The 26,530-nt window shown below is 40.4% G+C and overlaps 1 protein-coding gene across 7 annotated transcripts in view; it reads left to right on the top strand.

The window, feature by feature from the left end:
- atp8a2 (ATPase phospholipid transporting 8A2) overlaps positions 1 to 26,530 on the top strand; it is a 589,180-nt gene that overhangs the window by 306,537 nt on the left and 256,113 nt on the right. For all 7 annotated transcript variants that reach the window (XM_063054225.1, XM_063054230.1, XM_063054229.1 and 4 more), the window contains 4 exons: positions 3,443 to 3,527; positions 5,818 to 5,957; positions 14,761 to 14,899; positions 21,840 to 21,904. In XM_063054225.1, coding sequence (XP_062910295.1) covers positions 3,443 to 3,527; positions 5,818 to 5,957; positions 14,761 to 14,899; positions 21,840 to 21,904 — 429 coding nt within the window. The remainder of the gene's footprint in view (positions 1 to 3,442; positions 3,528 to 5,817; positions 5,958 to 14,760; positions 14,900 to 21,839; positions 21,905 to 26,530) is intronic.

Here is a 26,530-nt window from a genome sequence, read left to right as displayed (position 1 = left end):
GCATCTGCTCTCAGGATGAGGCTTTTCATTCTAGGACGAGGGAGATGTCTTCATTTTTTAAAGAAAGGGGCTTCCCTTCCTCCACTATCAACTCTGCTCTTAAATGCATCTCCTCCATTTCACGTACATCTGCTCTCACTCCATCCTCCCACCACCCCACTAGGAATAGGGTTCCCCTGGTCCTCACCTACCACCCCACCAGCCTCCGGGTCCAACATATTATTCTCCGTAACTTCCGCCACCTCCAACGGGATCCCACCACTAAGCACATCTTTCCCTCCCCCCCTCTCTCTGCATTCCGCAGGGATCGCTCCCTACACAACTCCCTTGTCCATTCGTCCCCCCCATCCCTCCCCACTGATCTCCCTCCTGGCACTTATCCATGTAAGCGGAACAAGTGCTACACATGCCCTTACACTTCCTCCCTTACCACCATTCAGGGCCCCAAACAGTCCTTCCAGGTGAGGCATCACTTCACCTGTGAGTCGACTGGGGTGATATACTGCGTCCGGTGCTCCCGATGTGGCCTTTTATATATTGGTGAGACCCGACGCAGACTGGGAGACCGCTTTGCTGAACATCTACGCTCTGTCCGCCAGAGAAAGCAGGATCTCCCAGTGGCCACACATTTTAATTCCACATCCCATTCCCATTCTGACATGTCTATCCACGGCCTCCTCTACTGTAAAGATGAAGCCACACTCAGGTTGGAGGAACAACACCTTATATTCCGTCTGGGTAGCCTCCAACCTGATGGCATGAACATTGACTTCTCTAACTTCCGCTAGGCCCCACCTCCCCCTCGTACCCCAGCTGTTACTCATTTTTATGCACACATTCTTTCTCTCACTCTCCTTTTTCTCCCTCTGTCCCTCTGAATATACCTCTTGCCCATCCTCTGGGTCACCCCCCCCCCCCGTCTTTCTCCCTAGGCCTCCTGTCCCATGATCCTCTCGTATCTCCTTTTGCCTATCACCTGTCCAGCTCTCGGCTCTATCCCTCCCCCTCCTGTCTTCTCCTATCATTTTGCATCTCCCCCCTCCCCCTCCAGCTTTCAAATCCCTTACTCACTCTTCCTTCAGTTAGTCCTGACGAAGGGTCTCGGCCTGAAACGTCGACTGCGCCTCTTCCTATAGATGCTGCTTGGCCTGCTGCGTTCACCAGCAACTTTGATGTATGTGACTTATCCAACTTGATGCTTTCCAAAAGCTCCAGCATATCCTCTTCCTTAATATCTACATGCTCAAGCTTTTCAGTCCACTGTAAGTTATCCCTACAATCACCAATATCCTTTTCTGTAATGAATACTGATGCAAAGTATTCACTAAGTCCCTCTGCCACCTTCTCCGGTTACATACACACTTTTCCACTGTCACACTTGATTGGTCCTATTCTCTCATATCTTATCCTCTTGCTCTTCACATACCTGTAGAATGCTTTGGGGTTTTCCTTAATCCCGTCTGCCAAGCCCTTCTCATGGCCCCTTCTGGCTCTCCAAATTTCATTCTTAAGCTCCTTCCTGCTAGCTTTATAATCTTCCAGATCTCTACCTTTACCTAGTTTTTTGAATTTTTTTGTAAGCTCTTCTTCTTGACTAGATTTACAGCAGCCTTTGTACACCACAGTTCCTGTACTCTACCATCCTTTCCCTGTCTTATTGGAACGTATCTACACAGAACCCCATGCAAATATCCCCTGAACATTTGCCACATTTCTTCCATATGTTTCCCTGAGAACATCTGTTTCCAGTTTATGCTTCCAAGTTCCTGCCTGATAGTCTCATATTTCCCCTTACTCCAATTAAATGTTTCCCTAACTTGTCTGTTCCTGTCCCTCTCTGATGCTGTGGTAAAGGAGATAGAATTGTGATCACTATCTCCAAAATGCTCTCCCACTGAGAGACCTGACATCTAACCAAGTTCATTTCCCAATACCAGATCAAGTACAGCCTCTCCTCTTGTAGGCTTATCTACATCTTGTGTCAAGAAACCTTCCTGAACACAACTAACAAACTCCACCCCATCTAAACCCCTCACTCTAGGGAAATGCCAATCAATATTTGGGAAATTAAAGTCTCCACCACAACAACCCTATTATTATTACTCCTTTCCAGAATCTGTCTCTCTATCTGCTCCTTGATGTCTCTGTTACTATTGAGTGGTCTATAAAAAAAAACGCCCACAGAGACTCCATAGACAATCTGTGCATGACTTCCTCCCTTTCTGTAGCCATGACACTATCTCTGATCAACAGTGCCACGCTCCCACCTCTTTTGCTTCCTTCCCTGTCCTTTCTGAAACATCTAAAGCCTGGCACTTGAAGTAGCCATTCCTGCCCCTGCACCATCCAAGTCTCTGTAATGACCACAACATCATAGGTCCAAGTGCTGATCCACGCTGTAAGCTCATCCGCTTTATTCATAATACTCCTCGCATTAAAATAGACACATTTCAAACCATCTGTCTGAATACAAGAAAATTTCCAAGTCCTTGAATATCCCTTGGAATGTAGTTAAGTCAATGATCAAGAAATGGAAAGATAGCACAGCTGTAAATCTGCCTGGAGCAGGCTGTCCTCAAAAATTGAGTGACCTTGCAAGGGGCCTAGTGAGGGAGGTCACCAAGAGGCCTATGACAACTCCAGAGGAGTTGAGAGCTTCAATGGCTGAGACTGAGCGTAGTGGCTTCAGAGACAGTTTCTATTCTGTCTGACTCCTGAGACCAAAAATATCTTCCAAATATAGACCAGATGACTTAGGAGCAGAATTAAGCCCTTCGAGTCTGCTCCACTGTTCACTCCGACAGATATCACTTCAGACACTAGGAATTTCCATTCAACACAGGCATCCTGTGACTTTTAGATCCAGAAACTCCTTATATTTCATCCATGGTTGTAGTGAGATGGATAGTTGGTCTCAATTTGCATTGGAGACAGAATTCATTCAACTTCTGATTGCTTCATTTCAATTCCTTTCATGTATTTTTATTTATCAAAATAGCTTCTAATCAGAAGCAAGATTTAAAGAAATAGTTTAGACTAAGGCTTCCTAACTGAGAGCCATATAGTTTCTATTATTTCTTTGACCTCTGAATTTTGGTACTGAAAATGCAGACTTCAATGTCAGAAGTTCACAGGTGGCCATACAACATGTTCAGAACTTTGGAGCTAATGGGTTAATTGTTGTCTGTTAGAGCTGAAAGCTGCACAGAGAAAATACACCATTCTCTTTTATTGGCAAGAATGTTTTAATTAAAAGACATTGCATTGGGCCTTATTTTGAACAATCTTTTTGATTAATATTCCAATGATGCCAATTATCAATCTAATAACTTATAATAGTTCTCAATTAAATTTTAATTTTCAAAGAATATCATCTTACCATAATTGAGAATTTGTACGAGGTATTTGAAAGGTGAACTAATGAATTTCTTGCTATTAACAGGACAATGTCATTTTTGAAAGACTTTCTGAATTGTCAAATTACAGAGTTCAGACATTGAATCATCTTGATCAGTTTGCTGCAGAAGGTGAGGAAACTGAAATAAAATGCACTTTATGATATGGATGATACTTAGATCGAAACTTGCTATGAATACAATTATAGTAATCTTACTATAGCCAGCAAAACACATGTGCCACGACGTGCATCCCCTTTTACCAAGGCTAAAAAATGAATAGTAGTATCAGTGTATTTAACTTTCAAACTTCAGTGAATTGATATGTTGCTCATTATCATTCTCTGGTGTTTGCGGTACATCTGTGGTGTAAGAGAACATTAATTTGAGCAGATAATCTATTGTACTGCTTAAATAAGCTGCCTGCCTCTCACCTTTTCTTAATTTTTTATAGCATATGTTTTGTGAGCTCTTGCCCAAGTAATATGGTGAGCTTTGAGAAACAGTGGAAACAGAGGGGAGAGGAATTGCCATATATTGTTTTGCTCCAAGTTTGACCTTTCCAACATACCCTGAGTGGAGAGTGTGAGTGTAAAAGCTACAATTCAGAAAAAGTAAAGGAACGAAACAAAACTGATTTCTTCACACTTCCCCATTCTGGAAGTCAACAATAATTTTCTCTTAACTAATCAGGTCATTACCTAAGTGGAGTCTGTCAATTAGATGCTGATATGCAAAGTTGTGAAAACTTTCCTCTTGGAACGTTTTCCTCTTTCACTTTATTTCAGTGTATTCTCTGATATTTACCACAGCCCTCTCATGGTTAAGATATAAGAGCATAACATCGAAACAGCAGCAGGTCATTTTGACCTCCCACACTATTCTACCATTCAAAGAAAATATGGATGATCATTGTTGGCACTAGCCCTATATCCCTTGATGCTCTTACTATCCAAAAACCTATTAACCTCTCTCTTAACTTTACTCAATTCATTACCCACAGTATTCTTAGTCATACTGAATGGCTAAACACAAATTTCAAATCTGTGACCCCTGGTTTTAAACTTCACAGCTAGGGGAAAACATTAATCGTCTATCCACAGTGTCAAGATCTATAAGAATTATATTAATTTTAATGATCTAGTCAGCTCCATCTTGGTAGTAGCCTACAAAGTACCCAGGACAACTTCAGGGAGTGGTGTCTCAGAAAGGCAGCATCCATTATTAAGGACCTCCATCACCCAGGTCATGCTTTGTTTTCATTGTTACCATCAGGTAGGAGATACAGAAGCCTGAAGGCACATACTCAGCGTTTCAGGAACAGCTTCTTCCCCTCTGCTGTCTGATTCCTAAATGGTCATTGAATCTTTGGACACTACCTCACTTTTTTAATATACAGTATTTCTGTTTTTGCACATTTTAAACATATTCAATATACATAATTGATTTTTTTTTAACTTTTTTTTCTCTGCTAGATTATTTATTGCATTGAACTGCTGCTGGTATGTTAACAAATGTCATGTCACATGCCAGTGATAATAAACCTGATTCTGATTCTGAGCTCACCTCTCAATTCTGGACTGTATGACCTAAACTGCTTAATGCTTAACTGCTCCTCATAGGTTAATTAGCTCCCATCTCCCTGTGCCCCTTTCAAAAGAATCAATCCAGTGAGCCTTTAGTACAATCCTCATACCACAGTTCTGTCCTTTCTTCGGGAAGCCAAGCCTGTATATGATTGTTCACTGCACTCCCTTGCTCCCACTCCCACCCCACCCCATACTCTCACACCCTCAAGTTCTTGTTAATCCACTCCCTTTGAATGAGTGTAAGGAGATTCCTGGTCATGGTCTATGTATTCTGGAGATGGTATCCGTGGAGAGCATTCTAACAGGCTGCATCACGGTCTGGTATGGGGGGTGGGTGGGGGGGGGGACACGGGACTGAAAGAAGCTGCAGAGGGTTGTAAATTTAGTCAGCTCCATCTTGGATACTAACCTACAAAGTACCCAGGGCACCTTCCAGAAGCAGTGTCTCAGAAAGGCAGCGTCCATTATTAAGGACCTCCAGCACCCAGGGGGCCATTTTCTCACTGTTACCATCAAGTAGGAGGTACAGAAGCCTGAAGGCACACACTCAGAGATTCAGGAACAGCTTCTTCCCCTCTGCCATCTGATTCCTAAATGGACATTGAACCCGTGAACACTACCTCACTTTTTAATATATATTATTTCTGTTTTTGCACGATTTTTTAATCTATTCACTATATGTATACCCTGTACTGTAATTGATTTATTTTTTTCTTCTATATTATGTATTGCATTGAACTGCTGCTGCTAAATTAATAAATTTCATGACATATGTCGGTGATAATAAACCTGATTCTGATTCTTTTGCTGAAGAAACTTTAACTACTTTTCAGGTTTAAGGACATTGTGTTTTGCATATACTGACCTGGAATTTCATGATTATAAGCAGTGGGCACAAATTTATCATGAAGCCAGCACATCTCTTCAGAACAGAGCCAGCAAGCTTGAGGAATGCTATGAACTCATTGAAAAGGTGAGAGGTGACTTTTGTTGTATTTGTGCAATTAGTCCTGTGTTGTAGCAGCAATGGTACTTCCACACAGGGAAGTAGGGATGCCATAAAAGAATTTGTCTTAATACTGCCCTGCTGTAATCCCCACAGGGATTTTTATTTGTTATCTGGAGTCTTTCGCTAGGCCTCAATAGGCCTGTCATGCTTTGTTGGCTGAATCTACTTCGTAAGTTTGCCAGGTTTTTAACCAGCCACAGGGAAATGTACTTTTATTCCAGTTGTAGGTACTTATGGACAAATGGTAATGAGTTTACTTTCAATTTGAATCTGGCCTCGGGGGCTACTGTGGCTGAAATAGTTTTTCAATGCAGTAGAATAGAAGAAGGTAAGTAGCCTGAGGGAAGACTGGCTCACTATTTTTCTTACTGGACAAAAAAGGAGGCTTAGAGTGGAGGTTTTCATTCTTAGAGAGGAAAAACAATACATATAAGAATTATTTTGTCAGCATTTACTGCTACATTTCATTGTGTATTCATTGTATCATATCCATATTTAAATAACCAATCTGCATCAAGCTCTTAATGCTAGGTGTATAGCTGGAGATGCTCTAAAACTGTCCATGCCACAACGTGAGCTGGATAGTGCAGCTGCAACTCATGGTATCTATTCTACAGTATAATTGTGTAGTTATACCCATCTCACAAAGTGTAGGATAAATCCAGAATTGCCATCTGTCTTTCTACTTTCAACTGTGAACAATGCTATTATGTGGGGTTGTGGTAGACGATTGTCTAGATTTTACCAAAGCATTTAGTTTCTGAGCTTACTATAGCTTTGGTCCAAAAACAGAGCAGATCTACATCCCAGAAACCTGGTAAAAGTCATCAAAACGGTATTTGGCTAAGTATGGCATCATGGAGCCCTCATCTGCTCCTATGTCTTATGGTCTTGTAAAAGACAGTGGAAATTAAGAAGAAAACTGCACCAGCTAGAATTGTACCTCAGACAAAAGATTAGACTTGCACAGCATAGAAACAGACCCTCATGTCTTCCATATTCATACTGACCAGCAGACTCATCCATACTAATCCTATTTATCATCACTTGCTTCACAGCCATCAATACTTTGGGAATTCAGTTCTATCAGAAATGTGAGAATATTTCCATTTACCATGCATTCAGATTCCAAACACCCTTCGGTTGAAGGGATTCATTGTGTTTGTCCTAACCGTGCATTTCCAAAAATGCATCGTAAATTCTGTCTGTCATTCTCTGCCCTCTTCAATATCAATATCTGCTTTGGAATTGCAGACAAAGTAGAATTTTCAGTGGCAGGGAGGAAAATGAGAGGCTGGAAAGTGATACAGAAGTCAGTGACAGCAAATAGAAAAGACAAGACAGCAAGAGCTGGGCAGGGGGCGAGGAATGCCTATCAGATTAAATTTCATTTTTTACCGTGCAGGAGATCTGACAAGTATGGCAGATAAACTCAGGGCGTGGATAGCTATATGAGACTGGGATGCTATAGCTATTACAGAAACATGGCTAAGGGGACTGGCAGCTTAATGTTATGCAGTACAGGTGCCTTAGGTGGGGGGAGTGTAACATTTTTGATCAAGGTGAACATCATGGCAGCGCGATGTGAAATTACTGAAGGATCATTGATTGGAGCTGGAAATAAAGGGATGATCATCTTGCTGGGCTTGTGGTATAAGCCTTCAAATGGACAATGGGAGTTAGAAGAACTAATACGCAGGAAGATTGGAGAGTTACAAGGAAAGGAAGGTTGTCATGGTGAGGATTTTAACTTTCCTAACATATACTGGAGCAGCTGTGTTGATAAAGTGTGATAAAGGATGGAACTTAAGATTGTTCAGGAAAGGTTCCCTGGACAATATACAGAGGGCCCTGCTAGGGAGAGGGCGAAGTTTGATGTACTGTTTGGCAGGATAAGTGACTGAGATGTCAGTGGTGGGGCACTTTTGTAATTGTGACCACAGTTATATTAATTTTTTTAAATAGTTGTGGAACGGGACAGAACTGGGCGATGGGTTTGTGTTCTAACTTAGGACAAGGCGAATTTTGACATGCAAAAGTTGATTGGAGTCGGTTATTTGCAGGCAAAGGGGCCTGTGGCAAAAGTGGGGGCCTTTAAAGCTGAGATAATGAGAGCTAAAGATCTGCATGCTTCCGTTAGAGTGAAGGGCAAGGTTGGTAGAAGTAGTTAACCCTGAATGACAAAACATATTGACGCTCTATTCGGGGGGAAAAAGATGGAGGCATTGGTCAGGTTCAGGCAGCTGCGATCAAATGATGGAGTTTTGGACATGCAGGAATGTACTTGTGACGCCAAACCAAGTTATCGGACGATTGATGCGAATGAGAGAGATAAGAGAGACAATGGAGAAACATTCAAAATGCTAATGAGAGAAGAGAAAGATTAACGGAAAAGAAACACAATTGAGAATATTGACAGACCGGTTGCTTTGAACCTGAACTATTTGAAGTTTGATGGACAGGCGATACCCCAGCAGGGGGATAAAAAGAGCAGGTTCGCTAGGCACGCGACACACCACGAGATCACGAGATAACGAGACCCTGGAAAGAGCGGTGTGCCCCCACAAGTTGGTGGGAGTTTGGAGGTCCGGTTCGCGGGAACCAACCATAGGTGTAAAGGTACGATCGGTGGGAACCTGGTGTGTGTGTCCGCCCTTGCCTGGGTGCCAGGTTCACCACGGAAGAATGGTGGTATCCAGAATGGAGGGGTCACAGTCGGTGACCACAGCGGGATAGAAGACATCAAAGGTCTGCCTGAAACAAACTGCATCCCCTCCCCCTCTCTCTCTCTCTCTGTCTCTCCAACGGCACAACAGCAATTACTGCGAACTGTACTAAGCTGAACTGAACTCTGCGTCATTTAAGACTGATCATTTTGCCCCTAGACTGCGATACAGCTTGGTTTGATTCCTATTACCCTAGTTCTGTGTACATGTGTGTATTATCATTGGTAACCTGTTGCATTTATATCCTTACGATTAGAGTACTGTGTTACTTATTTCTTTAATAAAACTTTATTAGTTCCTAGTAATCCAGACTCCAACGAGTGGTCCATTTCTGCTGGTTTGGCAACCCAGTTACGGGGTACGTAACATACTCAAAAAGGAAATCAGGATGGCAAAAAAGGAGCACAAGATAGCTTTGGCAGAGAGATTAAGGAAAATCCAGAGAAATTTTGTAAGTTTACTCTGGGGAAAAAGAGAGCATAAAGAGCCTCCATGACCAAAATGGACGTCTTTGTATGGAACTTCAGGAGATGGGCAAGGTCCTTAATTAATATTTCTACTCTGTTTTTACCAGGGATAAATACATGAATATTTTGGAGCAAGTTAAAGTTATTGAGGAGAACTTAGTCCACATTATCATAGAGGCGGTACTGGACATCTTAAATATATAAAGGTAGACATGTTTCCAAGGCCTGGCCAGATATATCTTAAGAACACTGTGGAGGTTAGAGAAAAAATTGCAGAAGCCCTGGCTGAAATATTTGCATTGTTGACCACTGTTGAGATGCTGATATACTGCAGGATAGCAAATGTTGTGCCTTTATTTTAAAAAGTTTGCAAAGAAAATCCTGGGGTCTATGGACCATTAGGTGTAACTTCGGTGATAGGAAAAAATTGCAGGAAAGGATACTGAGGGTAAGTTATACATGCATCTGAAAAGACATGAGTTGATTATGGATAGCGAGCATGATTTTGTGAGTGGGAGATCATGGCTTAGAAACTTGATTTTTCTTGTGTTTTTTGATGATATCACCAAGAAAGTTGAATAGATGTGGTCTACATGGACTTCAGCAAGAGTTTTGATAAGGTCCCTTGTGGTAGGATGCTCTAGAAGGCTAGAGTTCATGGAATCCAGAGAGATCTGGCTAATTGGCTGGTTGGCTTCATGGTAGGAATCAAAAGGTGATCGGGGTGATGGTGGAAAGTTAATACTTGGATTGGAGGCCCATGACTTGTAGTATCTTGGGTTGGTGCTGGACCCATTGTTGTTTGTTAATGACTTGGCTCAGAATGTATAAAGGACAGTTAACAATTTGCAGATGATGGAATAGTTGGTATAGTGAACAATGAAGAAGGCTATCAAAAATCATTTGGGGATCTTGATCAGCTGAGTAAGAGGGCCAAGGAATAACAAATGGAGTTCAATTCAGTTAAGTACAAGATGTTGCATTTTGAAAAGTCAAATCAAGGTAAGGCCTTGGGGAGTGTTGCAGGGCAAAGTGTCTCTTAGTTCATGTTCCCTGAAAGTGGAGTCACAGGTAGACAGGATGGTGAAGAAGCTTCATCAGTCAGGGGACTGAGTGTAAATGTTGAGAGGTCATAGTGCGGTTCTACGGGATGCTGGTGAGGTTGCACTTGGAGTATTGTTCAAAGGTTCATTTATTATCAAAGCATACAACTTAGAATTCTTCTCCGGGTAGCCATGAAACCAAGAAAGAAAAGGAAAGGCAGCATGATCATCAACCCCCAAATCCCCCTCCCTGCACAAAAGACAGACAAACATGGAGCAGGCGTATCAACCCCAATCCCTTCTGCACAAAAAAAACAAACAAAATGTAACAGGTACATCAGCCCCCAAATCCCTCCTCGCACAAAAAAACAAACAAACAGGAATGGGCACTTCGAACCCCAAATCCCCTTCCCACACAAAAAAAAAGATCGGGTGCAAACACAAAATATAAAAAAACTTTTAAGAATGGAAAAAAAAGTCTATAGTCCAAGTCCACACAACGCAGAAAACCTGGGCAAACACTCTCCGGGCCCAGTGGTAGACCTTTCCCTGTTTGTAGCAGAAAGATTAGAAGGCAGGCAGGCAGCCGGCACTCACCTTCCACACTCCCCTCAATGCTTCATTCTCCCTTGGTGCTTTAATCAATGAAATGGAGTCGAACATCGGCTTGCGCTCACCACCTCTGCCACACGGAATCCTCTCGGAGACTGCAGACTGCTGGAACACCCAAACGATCTCTAAACTGTATATCACGGGCTCCAGCAGTTTCAGAATCACATCCATGATGAAAAACAAACCTATAAGATAAGAGGTTAAATATATGGTTTCATGATCTATCCAGAAGATGTTGACCAAAGGAGTGTTGTAGGCAGATGCCAACTTGACCGGAGGTATTGTGTTCAGTTTTAGTCACCTACTGTAGGAAAGATGCTATTAAACTGGAATTACTGCAGATTTTATGAGGATGTTGCCAGGACTTGAGGGACTGAGTTATAAGGAGAGGTTAGACAAACTAAGACTGAGGGGTGATTTTATAGAGTTGTATATAATCATGAGAGGCATAGACTTTTTTTTCTAAAACAATCCATTCTTCCTGTCTATGCCCTTCAGAGGTTAAAGGTTTAAGGTGAGGAGAGAAAGATCAAATAGGAATTCAAGGAGCAACGTTTTTTGCATGAAGAGTCATATGTAAACAGAATCAGCTGCTAGTGGATGTGGTTCAGGCAGGTTCAATAACAAGTTTTTAACAAAGAAATAGTTGGACAGGGACAGGTACAGGAACAGGAAAGGTTTAGAGGGTTATGGGCTAAACCTTGAAAAATTGGACTAGTTTAGTTGGGCATCTTAGCACGAACCAGATGGGCAGAAGGGTCTGTTTCTGTTCTCTGTGTCTTTAAGAATGAATCTTGAGTTGCACATGGGCAAGACTAGAAAAGGGTGGCAAATTTCGTTTCCTAAAGATCATTGGAGAACCAAAGGATTTTATGACCTATCTGTTGAGGCCTCCTGCATTGTGACAATGAAGCCCAATACAAGCTGCAGGAACAGGATCTCATCTGGGCACATTACAGCTTTCTAGGTTCAATATCAAATTCTACAAGTTCAAATGACTTGATTTCTATGTCTGTATCTGTGATAGTTGTCTTTTTATCTCTTTTAATTTAGAGATACCCCACAGTAACAGGCCTCTCTGGCACAACAAGCCCACGTTGTCTAATTACACGCATGTGACCAAATAACCTACTGGGCGTGGGAGGAAACCTACTTTGCATTTCGCTTCTCCTACATTTTTTTGGGAACCTGCATGGACCCCAGCTATGCCTGCCTTTTCATTGGCTAAGTAGAACAGTCTACATTCCGAGCCTTCCCTACTCTTACCCCACTACATTGACTACTGCATTGGTACTGCTTCATGCACCCATGCTGAGCTCGTCAATTTCATCAACCTTGCCTCCAACTTCCACCCTGCCCTTAAGTTCACTTGGTCTATTTCTGACACCTCTCTCCCCTTTCTCGATCTCTGTCTCCATCTCTAGAGACAAACTGTTGATTAACATCTTTTATAAACCTACCAATTCCCACAGCTTTCTTGACTATACGTCTCCCCACCCTGTCTCCGATAAAAATACTATTCCCTTTTCTCAGTTCCTTCGTCTCTGCCACATCTGTTCCCAGGATGCAGCTTTCCTTTCGAAGACATCAGAGATGTCCTCCTTTTTCTAAGAATGGGGTTTCCCTTCCTACACCATTGATGCTACCCTCACTCTCATCTCTTCCATTTCCCAAACATCCGTGTTCACCCCATCTTCCCACCGTCTTTAGCAGTGATAGAGCTCCTCTTGTTCTTACCTACCACCCCACGAGCCTCAGCATTCAACACATCATCCTCCACAATTTCTGTCATCTCCAAAGGGAACCAACCACCAAACATATCTTTACCTCCCCTCTCTCTGCTTTCTGCTGGGGTTGCCCTTCTAGATTCCTTCATCCATTCATCCGTCCCCACTAATCTCCCTCCCGCCACCTATCCCTCCAAGTGGCCAAAGTGCTACACCTGCCTATTCACCTCCTCCCTCACCTTCAGTCAGAGCCCCAAATAGCCTTTCCAGGTGAGACAACCTGAGAATCTCCAGGGGTTGTCTGTTGTGGTGCTTCTGATGCAGACTCCTTTACATTGGCAAGACCTGTTGTTAGTTGGGGGACTGTTTCGTCGAGCAGCTCTGCTCCATCTGCCAAAAGCAGAACTTCCCAGTGACCAAACATTTTAATTCCGATTCCCATTCCCATGACCTCTTGTGCCAAGATGAGGACACCCTCAGGGTAAGGAGTAACACCTTGTATTCCGTCGGGAGAGATAACCTGCAACCTCATGGCATGAATATCGATTTCTCCTTCTGGTAAAAATAATTTTCCCTCCCCCTCCCTTCTATTCCCCATTCTGGTCTCTTACCTCTTCTCACCTGCCTATCACCTCCTCTGTGTCTCCTCCCACTTCCCTTTCTCCTGTAGCTCACTCCACTCTCCTCTCCTATCAGATTCCTTCCTCTCCAGCACTTTGTTTCCTGGCTACCTGGCTACCTGGCTTCATCTAGTACCTTCTGGTTGTCCTCCTTTCCCTCCCCCTGCCTTTTTATTCTGGTGTCTTCCCCTTTTCTCTCCTGTCCTGAAGAAGGGTCTCGGCCAAAAACATAGATTGTTTATTCATTTTCATAGATGCTGCCTGTTCTGCTGAGTTCCTCCAGTATTTTGTGTGTGCTCTTTTATGTTCTTTTGTCTATGTTCTCATTCTCTAACTTCTGTGATACATTCACTTAACCATATTGGAGACATCCCACTCCTCCACCTTCTCTGAAGATTAACAATTCCTCTTAACTTACAGTTCTGATGAAGGGTCTTTGACCTCTAATGTTAACTTTGTTTTTCTTCCCAGAAATGCAGTATTATCTGTTCTTATAACAATCTGGTAGTTTGAATAATTTAAAAAAGCTCTTTGCTCAAAAATTGTGGATGTAATGGACAGCCAAATGGAGATGAGATGTGCATTCCATAAATGAGGGTGAAAAACATTGTATGATGCTTGACAGGGTGTATTGGTATGCTGATGGAATATTAAAATTGCAAATGGAAAGTTTTGCAGTTTTGAATTCTGTATTGAAAAGAATGTTAGTTAGGGAGATGGGACCTGAGGGGGTTCACTAGACTTTTGAGTATTATGGGAAAAAAGTCAAAAATGATGAATAATTTTGCCTGTTTTAGGAATAATGGGATGAAGCTAGCAATTCCCAATACATAGGGGGACTGGAATGAAGAGACATAGATGTAAAGTTAAACGTAAGAGTATTAAGACAAAATGCAGTGGTTGATAAATAATCTGCTTTCCCACTGTGATTTTAATATGAAGCAACTGCATTATATCCAGTAGAGTGCAGCACTGTTAAACATTTCAAACTGAAAGCCATCATTATTTGTGTTTTTTTAAAAATATATATAACTTTTAACTGTATGAAGGCCAAATAAAAGGGAAATACTGTATGATAAATAAACAAAATAAATAAATAGCAGAGCATCTTCACAATTAGACTCCACCTATAATTAAGTTTAAAACTTGAGCTGTGAATACTGTTCCTTCTTGTGAAATTGCATTAGCTGGCACAGCAGTAAATGCTGGAAATGTGGAATCTTGGTTTGGTCCTTCATCACTGTTGTTGTTTGATTTCAGTGGTCAGAATTAGTGGTAGTCCTCATGCAGGAGCTCACCCCAAAATGTCAGCCATCTCTCTGCTCTGCAGATGCTACCTGAACCTCTGAGTTTGTCCAGCAGTTTCATTATTGCCTGTAGTAATAAATCAGTTGTCCTCAGATGGTAGCATTCTGCACTTCAACTAGACTTTTAACATAGAGGGTAATTAAATAACCATCAACAAAACTAGTCCCATTAATCTCTGTTCCATTCAATAACATGAAAGGAAATTGCTTACATTAAGTGAACTTGAATGTCAGCACAACTCTTATTATATAAATTTTTTTTCAGAACATGTTGCTACTTGGAGCAACTGCCATTGAAGATCGTCTTCAGAATGGAGTCCCTGAAACCATCTCAACGTTAATGAAAGCTGGAATTAAAATATGGGTCCTTACTGGTGATAAGCAAGAGACTGCAATTAATATAGGTCTGTCTGTGCACTGCAGTGCACTTCATTTCTTGGTATACAGTAAAATTTTAAACAGTAAAATTTGTAATAAATATGCATTCTTGTATCTTCTGCAGTTGTTATTTGAAAATCCACAAATTTGAGCTTAAATGTAAGGGCCTTTCTGACTTGCATGAGGCTCAACGAGGGAAGCCTAAGTTGTCATTAACATAGATTCTTGCTTGGCTTTAGCAGGGTCTCCAGGGTCAAAAACTTAAAAGCCCCAGTGATACAAAGGAGAGTTTCACACTGGATCAAAAAGTTAGCTTCGTGGCAGTCATCAGAGAGCAGTGACACATTGGTACATTCCTAACTAAAGATCTGTTACCTGTGGAGCTCCACAGTAGTCAGTACATTTTTTGTAATAAAAAGTATTTAGTCCAATGAAGGGGTTGCAGTAACAGCATTTAGAGATGTTCCAAACATTGACTTGGTAGACAATAAGGGGGACAGTTTTGGACTGCTGTGGATATTGGTGACTTCAGCAGAAAGGTGGTGATGGAATATAATCTGGAGAAGTAAAAGGTGATACACATGGAGATTCAACTAAACAAAGGAATATGAAAATATTGGAAGAATATTATGTAAAGGAGCTGGGAGACTCGAGTTTATGTTGTAATGATCATTAATGGAAACAAAATGGGTAAATAAGATGATCTACAAAAAGCATATGTGGTGCTATTCCAATACTAGTTAGATCTCTGTTTGTAAAGTGCATATGGCTCTGGTCACCACTTTTCAGAGTAGATGTGATTGCAGCGGAGAAACTGCTAAGTTGTTACTTCATTGTTGCTGCGAAGTTATAATGAAGGAAAGTTGGATAAGCTGGGGTGTATTCCGTCTGGTGGTTCAGGTGGCTATCTACTTCAGACCTTTCAGCTTTCTACGCTACTTCTCCTTAGTATAACTATTGCACTCAATTCTGCCCCCGACACTGTTGAATTTCTGGTATACTGCTCACGTCTTCTATAGTGAAGGCTGATGCAAAATACTCATTAAATCCATCCGCCATTACTTTGTCCTCATTGTCCTCTTCAGCATCATTTTCCAGCAGTCCAATATTCACTCTCTTATCTCTTTTACTCTTTATATATCTGAAAAATACTTTTGGTATCCTCTTTTATATCATTGGCTAACTTACTTTATATTTCATCTTTTCTATCCTTATGGCTTTTTAGTTGCCTCCTTTGATTTTTAAAAGCTTCTCAATCTTCTAACTGCCCACTAATTTTTGCTATGTTATATGCCCTCTGTTTTGCTTTTATGCAGTCTTTGACTTCCTTCATCTGCCATGGTTGCTTCATCCTCCTTTTAGAATACTTTTTCGTCTTTGGGATATATCTATTTTGTGCCTTCTGAATTATCCCCAGAAACTCCAGCCATTGCTGCTCTGCTGTCATTCTTGCTAGTGTCGGCTTCAATTAACTTTGGCTAGCTCCCCTCTCATGCTTCTGTAATTCCCTTTACTCCGCTGAAATACTGATACAACTGATTCTAGCTTTTCCCTTTCAGATTGCAGGGTAACTATCATATTATAGTCATTGCCTCCAAATGGTTCTTTACCTTAAACTCATTAATCAAATCTGGTTCATTAAAAAGTGTTGCTCTGTCACCCGAGAGTGACCTCATTGTGGCAGCGAAGGAAGCCATGTGCCGACATGTTGGAATGGGAATGGAATTGGAATTAAAGTTGTTGGCCACCAGGAAATTCTGCTTGTTGAGTTTCTCTAGCATTTTGTTTGGGTTGCACATTATTTTGCCCACTTTTTGCACTACTTATTAATTTATTAAATATTTCTTATTGTAACTTACAAAAACTTTTGTGCATAAGACTGTACTGCTGCTGCAAAACAAATTTCAGTGGTTATAAATCTGATTCTAAATTAAAAGAGTTCTGATTTTGCGGGTTAATTCTCCACGACAATGGAATTGTTCTTGGTTTTTGGCCTAAATAGTATAGCTTCCTTAAACAGAATGGAAACTACATTTGTTCAGCCTCTTTTAATTAAGCTGTGTTTTGAGAAAATAAAAGAAGGAGCTGTTGCATCGTTCTAGTGTGAATTCTGAAATATCGACATTGAAATATTAACTTTGATTCATTTCGGTAGTTGCTGTCTGAAATGCAGGACATTTCTAGAATTTTATGTTTATATTTTGGATTTCAACCACCCACAACATCACAATATGATGCTGCATCATACTACTATATACTGTCAGTGTTTCAAATACCAGTCATATTGCTGAAAAAAATTAGCGATGCCATGAACCCCTATATATATTTCGGTTCTGAGTCAAATGGGTGATATGCGAGTTCTTGCCATTATTCACATCCAACACAACAGAATTATAGTTTCCTTTTAAAGTAGCCAAGAATTTTCCAGAGATCCATAAGACATAGGAGCAGAATTAGGCCATTTGGCTCATTGAGTCTGCTCCACCATTTCATTATGGCTGATCGATTTTTCTGCTCAGCCTCAATCTCCTGCTTTCTCCTCGTATCCCTTCATACCCTGACCAGTCAAGAATCTGTCGACCTCTGCCTTAAATATACATGCAGACTTGGCTTCCACAGCTGCCTGCAGCAAAGAATTCCACAGATTCATCACCACCTGGCTAGTACAGTGTCGGGAAGTACTAATCTCCGTTCTAAAAGGGCATCTCTATTCTGAGGCTGTGTCTTCCAGTCTTAGACTTTCCCACCATAGGAAACATCCTCTCCATGTCCACTCTATCAAGTTCTTTCACCATTCCATAGGCTTCAATTAGGTCATCCTTCATTCTTCTGAATTCCAGTGAATATAAGCCCAGAGCCATCAAACGCACTTCATATGACAAGCCGTTCAAATCTGTAATCATTTTAATGAGCCTGCTTTGAACCCTCTCCAGTTTCAGCCCATCCTTTCTAAGGTAAAGGGTCAAAACTGCTTACAATACTCCAAGTGAGGCCTCACCTGTCTTTTAGAAAGTTTCAACATTACATTCTTGCTTTTATATTCTAGTCCTCTTGAAATGAATGCTAACATCGCATTTGCCTTCCTCACTGCAGACTCAACTTGCAAATGAATCTTTAGGGAATCCTGCACGAGAGCTCCCAATTCAGTTTACGCCTCAGTTTTTAAAATTTTCTCTCTTTTGAGAAAACAGCTAACTCTTTCATTTCTTCTACTGAAGTGCATGACCATGTACTTCCTGACACTGTATTTCATCTGCCACTTCTTTGCCCATTCTTCTAATCTTTCTGAGCCCTCTGTAGCCTCTCTATTTCCTCAAAACTATCAAAACCTCCTCACCTATCTTCATATTATCTGCAAACTTTGCAACAAATCCATCAATTCCATCATCCAAGTCATTAACATATAACATAAAAAGAATTGGTCCCAACACAGACCCTGTGGAACACCACTAGTCACTGGTAGCCAACCAGAAAAGCCTCCCTTTATTCCCACTCTTTGCCTCCTGCCAGTCATCCACTACTTTATCCTTGCTAGAGTCATCCCTGTAATACTCTTAGCTTGTTGAGCAGCCTCCTATGTGGCACCTTGTCAAAGGCTTTTGAAAAATTCAAGTACACAACATCAACAGATTCTCCTTTGTCCTGCTTTTTATTTCTTCAAAGAATTCCAATAAATTTGTCAGTCTTTGAATTGAATTGACTTTATTTCTTACATCTTTCACATACGTGAGGAGTAAAAATCTTTACGTTACGCCTCTGTCTAAATGTGCAATCATAGTAATTTATAATAATTTACAATAAATAGAACAGTCAATGTAACATAGAAATACACTCCAATCAGCATGAGTTAATCAGTCTGATGGCCTAGTGGAAGAAGCTGTCCTGGAGCCTGCTGGTCCTGGCTTTTATGCTGCAGTACCATTTCCCGGATGGTAGCAGCTGGAACAGATTGTAATTGGGGTGACTCATGTCCCCAATGATCAGTCGGGCCCTTTTTACACACCTGTCTTTATAAAAGGCAAGATTTTCCCTCAAGGAAGCCATGATGACTATGGCCTGTTTTGTCATGTGTCTCCAAGTACCCCAAAACCACATCCTTAACAATGATTCTCAGCCACTGAGGTCAGACTAACTGGGCTATAATTTCCTTTCTTCTGCCTCTCTCTCTTCTTGAAGAGAGGAGTGACATTTGCAATCTTCCAGTCTTCCAGAGCCACTCCAGAATCTAGTGAGTCTTGAAAGATCATTACTAATGCCTCCACAATCTCTTCAGCCACCTGTTTCATAACTCTGGGGTGTACACCATCTGGTCCAGGTGACTTATCTCCCTTCAGACCTTTCAGGTTCACAAGAACCTTCTCCCTAGAAATGGTAATTTCACACACTTCATGACCCTTGACACCTGAAACTTCCACCATACTGCTAGTGTCTTCCACAGTGAAGACTGATGCAAAATACTTATTCAGTTCATCCGCTATTTCTTTATCCCCCATTACTACCTCTCTAGCATTGTTTTCCAGTCCAATATCCACTCTCCCCTCTCTTTTACACTTTATATATCTGAAGAAACTTTTGGGTTTTGTATCCTCTTTAATGTTATTAGTTAGCTTACTTTCGTATTCCATCTTTACCTTAATGACATTTTTAGTTGTCTTCTGTTGGTATTTGAATGCTTCCCAATCCTTTAACTTTTTGCTCTATTATATGCCCTCTCTTTGGCATTTTTGGCTGTGTTGAGTTTGACTCCTCTTGTTAGCCATGTTTGTGTCATCTTTTTAGAATAATTCTTCCTCCTTGGGATGTATTTAGCCTGTGCCTTCTGTATTGCGGCCATTGCTACTCTGCCATCATTTCTGCTGGTGTTCTTTTCCAATCAATTCTGGCCAACTCCTCTCTCATGCCTCTGTAATTCCCTTTACCCGCTGTAATACTGGAGCATCTGATTTTAGCTTCTCCTTCTCAAATTTCAGGGCAAGTTCAATCATATGATCACATGTCCCTAAGAGTTCTTTTCCCTTAAGCTCTCTAATCAGTTCTGGTTCATTGCATAACAGCCAATCCAGAATAGCTGATCCCCTAGTGGGCTCAACCACAAGCTGTTCTAAAAAGCTATCTTGTAGGCATTATAGAAATCCCCACTCTTGGAATCCAGCACCAACCTGATTTTCCCAATCTATCTGCATATTGAAATCCCCCATGACTATTGTAACATAGATGGTGGATGAGATGTTGACCCTATGCATTAACCACAAGGAGCATGTGTTGGTGAGAGGCATGAATTATAATGAAGGCTAGTGACGGGTCAAGGTGAATGATAATGCAGAGAACTTTGACAGGGTTCTGGGAGCAATGTATTGAGATGGGAATAAGGAACATAACCAAACTGGAAGAACAGTGCTAGCGTGAAATGAGAGAGAGAAATATCATCTTAAACTCTTTGGAATAATGGAGTGTCATTTTTGAACGGATTAGAAAGAGGAAAGAAATTACTTTCATAGTTAAGAGAGAAGATCAAGATTAGTTGCTGAATTAAAGGAAAATAAGATGGCATTTACTTAAAAAGAGTAACGAAGTTTGCTTTGTGAATTTGATTGTTGGATGCTTGGATTTGGAAGATATCTTTGGCAGATGTCAGAACATGCTATCCTTATATCATGCCCAATTTTACACTTTTACACTAACTCTATACTTTTGACTGTGAGGCTAAGTACAGCTCCAATGTCATATTTAAGTTTGCTGATGACACCACTGTCGTTGGCCGAATCAAAGGTGTTGATGAATCAGCATATAGGAGGGAGATTCAAAGTCTGGCTCGGTGATGCCAGAACAACAACATCACCTCAATGTCAGCAAGACCTTGGAGGTAATTGTTGACTTTAGGAGGAGGAATGAGGAGGTCCATGAGCCAGTCCTCATCAGGGGATCAAAAGTGGAGAAGCTCAGCAATTTTAGATTCTTCGGAGGATCTGTCCTGGCCCAGCAATGCAAGTGCAATTACAAAGAAAGCATAGCAGTGCCCTTAGGAGTCATGACATCTAAAACTTCGACAAACTTCTTTTGATGTGTGGTGGACACTATATGGACTGATCACAACATAGTCTGGTATGGAAATACCAATGCCCTTGAATGGAAAATCCTTCAAAAAGTAGTGGATACGGCCTAGTCTATCATAGGTAAAGCTCTCCCCATCATTGAGTGCATCTACACAGAGCATTGTTGCAAGAAAGCAGCATCCACCATCAGAAACCCCCCACCACCACCCAGGCCATGCTCTCTTCTCACTGCTGCCTTCAGGAAGAAGGTACGGGAGCCTCAGGACCCACACCACCAGGTTCAGGAACAGTTCAAGGACTCTTATCTCATGGTCTTGATACTTAATGCTTATTTATTTGTTAATTTTTTTTTAACTTTTACATTTTGTTGTATTTTGCACATTAGTTGGGTGTGGTCTTTCATTGATTCAATTATGTTTCTTGGATTTACTGTGTATGCCCTCAGAAAAAAGAATCTCAGGATTGTATATGGTGACATATATGTACTTCAATAATAAATTTACTTTACTTTGAACCTTGAATTAAAATGGAATAGGAATTTCAAGTTTGGGCCTTCCTTTCTTTCATCACTACTTCTTCCTTACCATACCACCCAAGCATAATAATATGACTTTATTCAGAATGATTTCAATACTGAGTCTGAAGTCTTCCAAATTTGTGAAAGATCAGAATAGTCAATTCTCACATCTTGGTGACCTGCATTTACCTTGTCCAGAAGTGTTTTATATGACCCTAAGGTGAAAAGTTCCCTTCCTCAGCTGCCTTCAAAATATTATCCCCCATGTCTAGAATTAGAGCTAAAAAGAAATCCAATCCAGGCATTATTCTGTGGGCATTGTGTTTGTCAGTATTGTGTTTCAGAAGAAGTTTTGTTATTTTTCATGACAGCCACTTCTTTCTATTCTTTTGATAGGTTATTCATGCAAGCTTTTAAGCCAAAGTATGACACTGCTAATAGTGAATGAAGATTCTTTGGATGTAAGTCATTCCATTCCTTCCAAACCATCTATATGTTATAACCCTTTAAATATTTATCTTTGTGCAAACTCTGAAATCTTTCATTCGGCATCTAAATGCTTTCCATCATCCAGTCATGACAGCATTTCTCACTTGTCGAAGTACCAGCAGAAATATTAAAACTGGAGTTGGCAGTTGGTTTTTGTAATTGCTTATTTTGTAATGTTGGTTGAAGTGTCACTATGCAATCATGATGTTTTGACTACCACGCTAGCCTGTGCAATTGACTAGCATAATTGCTGTCTGTGAGCATGCAGTGAAAGGGCAGGTGCTGATAAAGATTTGATATGCAGATTCCACATGGATTTACTTGATAAAATCGGTGTTTGGATTGTGTGATGATCTTTTTTGATGAACTTTCTTTTAGTTATAGATGACCAATGAAAGCATCTTTAGAGTTATTTTAATCATGGACTTTAGTACAGTATCAACACTTAAAATGATCAGTGGCTCTCTCAATCAACATCCTTAAAGACTTGTGGCTGAGTATTCTGCCTGATTCTGGCTTAGTATTTGAATCTGACATATATTTCTTTAATAGCTTATTAAGAACATTGTTAATCAATATTTCACACTGTGATAAAGGAAAAGACACAGATTGGTCAGAGGGGCAGTTTTTAAGAATCACATTCAAGAAAGGAAGAAATTCGAGAGCTTAGACACTGGACATTTGAAAGTATGCTTGCCAAGGATAGATCAATTAAAAATGTGATTGTACAATAGATCAGAACTGGAGGAGTCCAAAGATCTTGGAGAGTTAGAATAATGGGGGGGGGGGGGTTCAGTGATGAAAAGGGATGAGGGTATTATGTATCAGAGTTTTTCCAGTTAGGCATCAGGTAATACAATACTAGGAGCTAGTGCTGCAACACCTTGATTGGGTCTCTTCTGGAAAAACAACCTTCTAAGCTTCCACACTTAAGCTAGTTCAAAAACCAAAGTTTTAACTTTCATCTTTAGCCAGATCTCCCTTTGGATTACCTTTGCTAACAGGCAAACAGAAGACTACAGCAGATTGGAGATACCTTAGTGTCACCTAGACTTCATTTGATTTTGGTGGGTAAGAACAAGAAAAGAGGACTTATCCCATAAACATGCTGATTAAAACAAAGCAACTTCAAAATTGTAAATTTCTTGTATATTGGGCGTTTTTTTGATACTAGTTAAGTGATTGAAGAAAAACATATTAAATGCCATAGTGTGAAATACAGTGTGATATCACAACCACAAGTCTTAATAGTTTCTGATTTATAACTATACCTCTCAAGATAAAGTGTTCTATGTGGCATTAAGGTTGCAGTATATATTGAAATACTCTGTGCAGGAGCTTAAAATGAAGCAAGTAGAAAAACTTGTGCACAGGTTTTGTTCAGTTATGAGTAAAGAGGCAGGCAGACTAAACCAATATCAGCCTAGTTGACTTTTGAGTTTCGTAATATGGAAATGTAAGTGATATCTAAATGGCAAAGGATGCATGCTTAAAGCAAAATTGTTAAATTAATACAGTATGTGTGTTAGTCTTTGTTTACAATTATGTGCTTTTTTGAAACATCTTTGTCCTGAGGACTTTGGATTCAGTGGAATTAAGTATAGATTAGATGATATCAAGGATGGGAAATATAGTAGCCCCCCCCCCCCATCTCAGTTGCAGGATAACCTTCACTTTGTGGACAGGTAATGTATTTTATTAATAGTGGCAATTTTCTATAATTAGTAAATATACTTGTTTTTGTTTGAGAAAACAGAAATGCTTTTTATTCTTAGCAAAAAATATTTCATAATTGGAAAGTGATTTAAAAAAAAACAACTGCAGATGTTGGAAATCTAAAATAAAAATAACAGAAAAAGCTGAAAATACTCAGATTTAGAGAGCATGTATGAAAAGAAACTTAATCTTTCAAGGTGAAGACATTTGAACTTTATACCTGTTTTTAACATTTTACTGGGTGCTTTTGTTTTACACTTGTCTGGAACCATCTGCTATCGTTGTTTATCATCGCTCTTCATTCTTCTGCAAAAAAAAAATGGAGGGAGTGAGTAGGACGGCACTTATCGCCTACAGAGCTCCTTCTTGCAGCCAGGCTTGGGGATGCACAGCTCCATGACTTGGACCAATACAGCCCTAGATTGCAGCCAGGCTTGGGGATGCACAGCTCCATGACTTGGACCAATACAGCCCTAGAAGCAAATCCCACTGGCTGTCCAAAACATCTGCAGGCAATCCATCACATAAACCAAATAGGTAACAGTTGCTGACCCAGAGCCAATCACATTGATACTTTTGCTCCACTGCCATAGTCTCTTTCTGTGCCGTCGATACTAGACATCTAGAGCGGAGTTTGAACACAATTTCTGCCAAAACAGAATTTAGGCGAAGTCTTATAAAGCACAAGTATTAGAAGAAACTTAAGACACTGAACATTTTGGCTAAGTTGGAGCAAACTTGGACATGACAAATATTTAACATAATAGAGGATTTGGCATAGGTTGTAAATATTGGATGGGGAGTTGATTGCTGGAGCTCATCGTTAAAATTATCACTGTGAGAAGAGCGAAGGGAAGCCATATTTCCACAAAAGGTTTCCAATCGTGGAAATGGTTGAGTCTTTCAAATAAACTAGTGGCCTTTTTAAAAGGAAAATTGATTATTTCAGTCAGGAGTTGCAATAAGACTGAGCAAAAAAAAGAAGACACCTGTTTATTCGTCTCAAAAAATGACATTGAAATGATAGATTGCAAGCAGTTATACTCTGAAGTTATATGGCTTTGTGTTCTGTTGGTGGGTGAAATGGTGAGAAATAAAGAAATAAGCTGCATATATATGTTCAACAGTAAATTATACTGTTATCATTTTGCAACTGTAGAGAAAATGTAAATCCATTTCTGGAAAAAAACGCATTTTGATGGATCATTAAGACTCTAGCTAAATTATAATATTGGATATTTTGTAGTATCAGACCTCTATTGCAGTGAGTCAGATAACTAACTTATTCCCAAGGTTTTCAGTCTTCCATGTGGCCTCTATCGCATCAATCCCAGGTCTTTTGCTCTCCATGTTGGCTGTTCCTAGAACTTGCCACCCATTCACCTTCTTTCCCCGGGTCTGTTAGATAGGATCTGCACCCTTGCTGCTGAGTCAATTTTTGAGTTTTTCTTATAATATTACTTACTTTTGGACTCATTAAGGTGAGAGGTTGCAACTCCTCTTCCACCAGTTTCAGAATCAATATTTCTCCAAGTCAGTGCTTCATCATTGAGCTAAGAATTGAAAGGTTTTTAAGAAACTGGGAAGGCATTTCTTGAGTTCTGAATGACAGTTCTGTGGATGATGCTAAGCCACTCCAGTTTCTTCTTGCACTTTGACAGTCAAGCTACTTTCAGGTATTTTTTGTATTATTTACGTGATATATACAATATAATTGTTTTACTATTTGATTATGGTGGTAATAAAGTTGACATTTTAGTATCTTCTAAAGATGTAAAATATGTACTTGTAATACTTCAAGCCTTTAATTCCTTATACATTTGTTTGATAAATCACATTATATTCTCTTTCAAATAACATGAGAGAGGTTAGAAGAGAATGGCCAGAGTGGTTCAAGCTGACACTTACTCACATAACCGCATGTTACAACAATGGTGTGCAGAAGAGCATCTCTGAATGCACAATACATTGAACCTTGAAGTGGATGGACTACAGCAGCAGAAGACCACGAACATACACTCAGTGTCAGGAGGTACCTAATAAGGTGGCTACTGAGTGTATATTGGAGGGTTTGAAAAGGGTGACATGTCAGAACTAATAATTCAATGTGTGTTGTTCATGTGAATTATGGCTTCCTATTTGCACAGTCAAAAACTGGGAAGAACAAGGTTTGTTGCACAATCTCATAAACTAGGAACATGAAGGGAAAAGATGAAGTAAACTGGCAAACTATTAGTCACTGTTCTCATCCCAGGACAGGCAGGGGTGCAAGCGGGGTGGTGGAGTTCCTGTGTTAGTAAAAATTGGAATCAAATCCTTAGAAAGAGGTCACACAGGATCAGAAGATGCAGAGTTACGTAGGTAGAATTAAGAAACTGCAAGGTCAAAAAGACGCCATTGGAAAGTATATGCAGGCCTCCGAATAGTAGCTAGGATGGGGGGATATAAATTACAATTAGAGATAGAAAAGGCATGTAAACAGAGTACTGTTATGGTAGTCATGGGTGATTTCAGTATGCAGATAGATTGGGAAAATTAGATTGACGCTGGATCCCAAAAGGGAATTTGCAGAATGCTTATCAGATGTCTTTTTAGAGCAGTTTATGGTTGACCCCATTGGCAGATAGGCATTTCTAGATTGAGTGTTTTTTAATGAACCAGATTTGATGAGGGAGTTTAAGGTAAATAACTCTTAGGAGGCAGTGATCATAATATAATAGAATTCACCCTGCAATTTGTAAATGAAAGGCTAAAATCAGATATATCGGTAATACGGTGGAGTAAAGTGAGTTACAGAGGCATGAGAGAGAAGCTGGCCAAAGTTAATTGGAAAGGGACATTAGCAGGGATGATGGCAGAAGAAGAATGGCTGGAATTTCTGT

The sequence above is a fragment of the Mobula hypostoma genome, chromosome 7 (genome assembly GCF_963921235.1).
Source record: "Mobula hypostoma chromosome 7, sMobHyp1.1, whole genome shotgun sequence".
NCBI lineage: Eukaryota > Metazoa > Chordata > Chondrichthyes > Myliobatiformes > Myliobatidae > Mobula > Mobula hypostoma.
The sequence above is the reverse complement of the archived record's forward strand: the minus strand, read 5'-3'. Positions and strand labels throughout refer to the sequence as shown.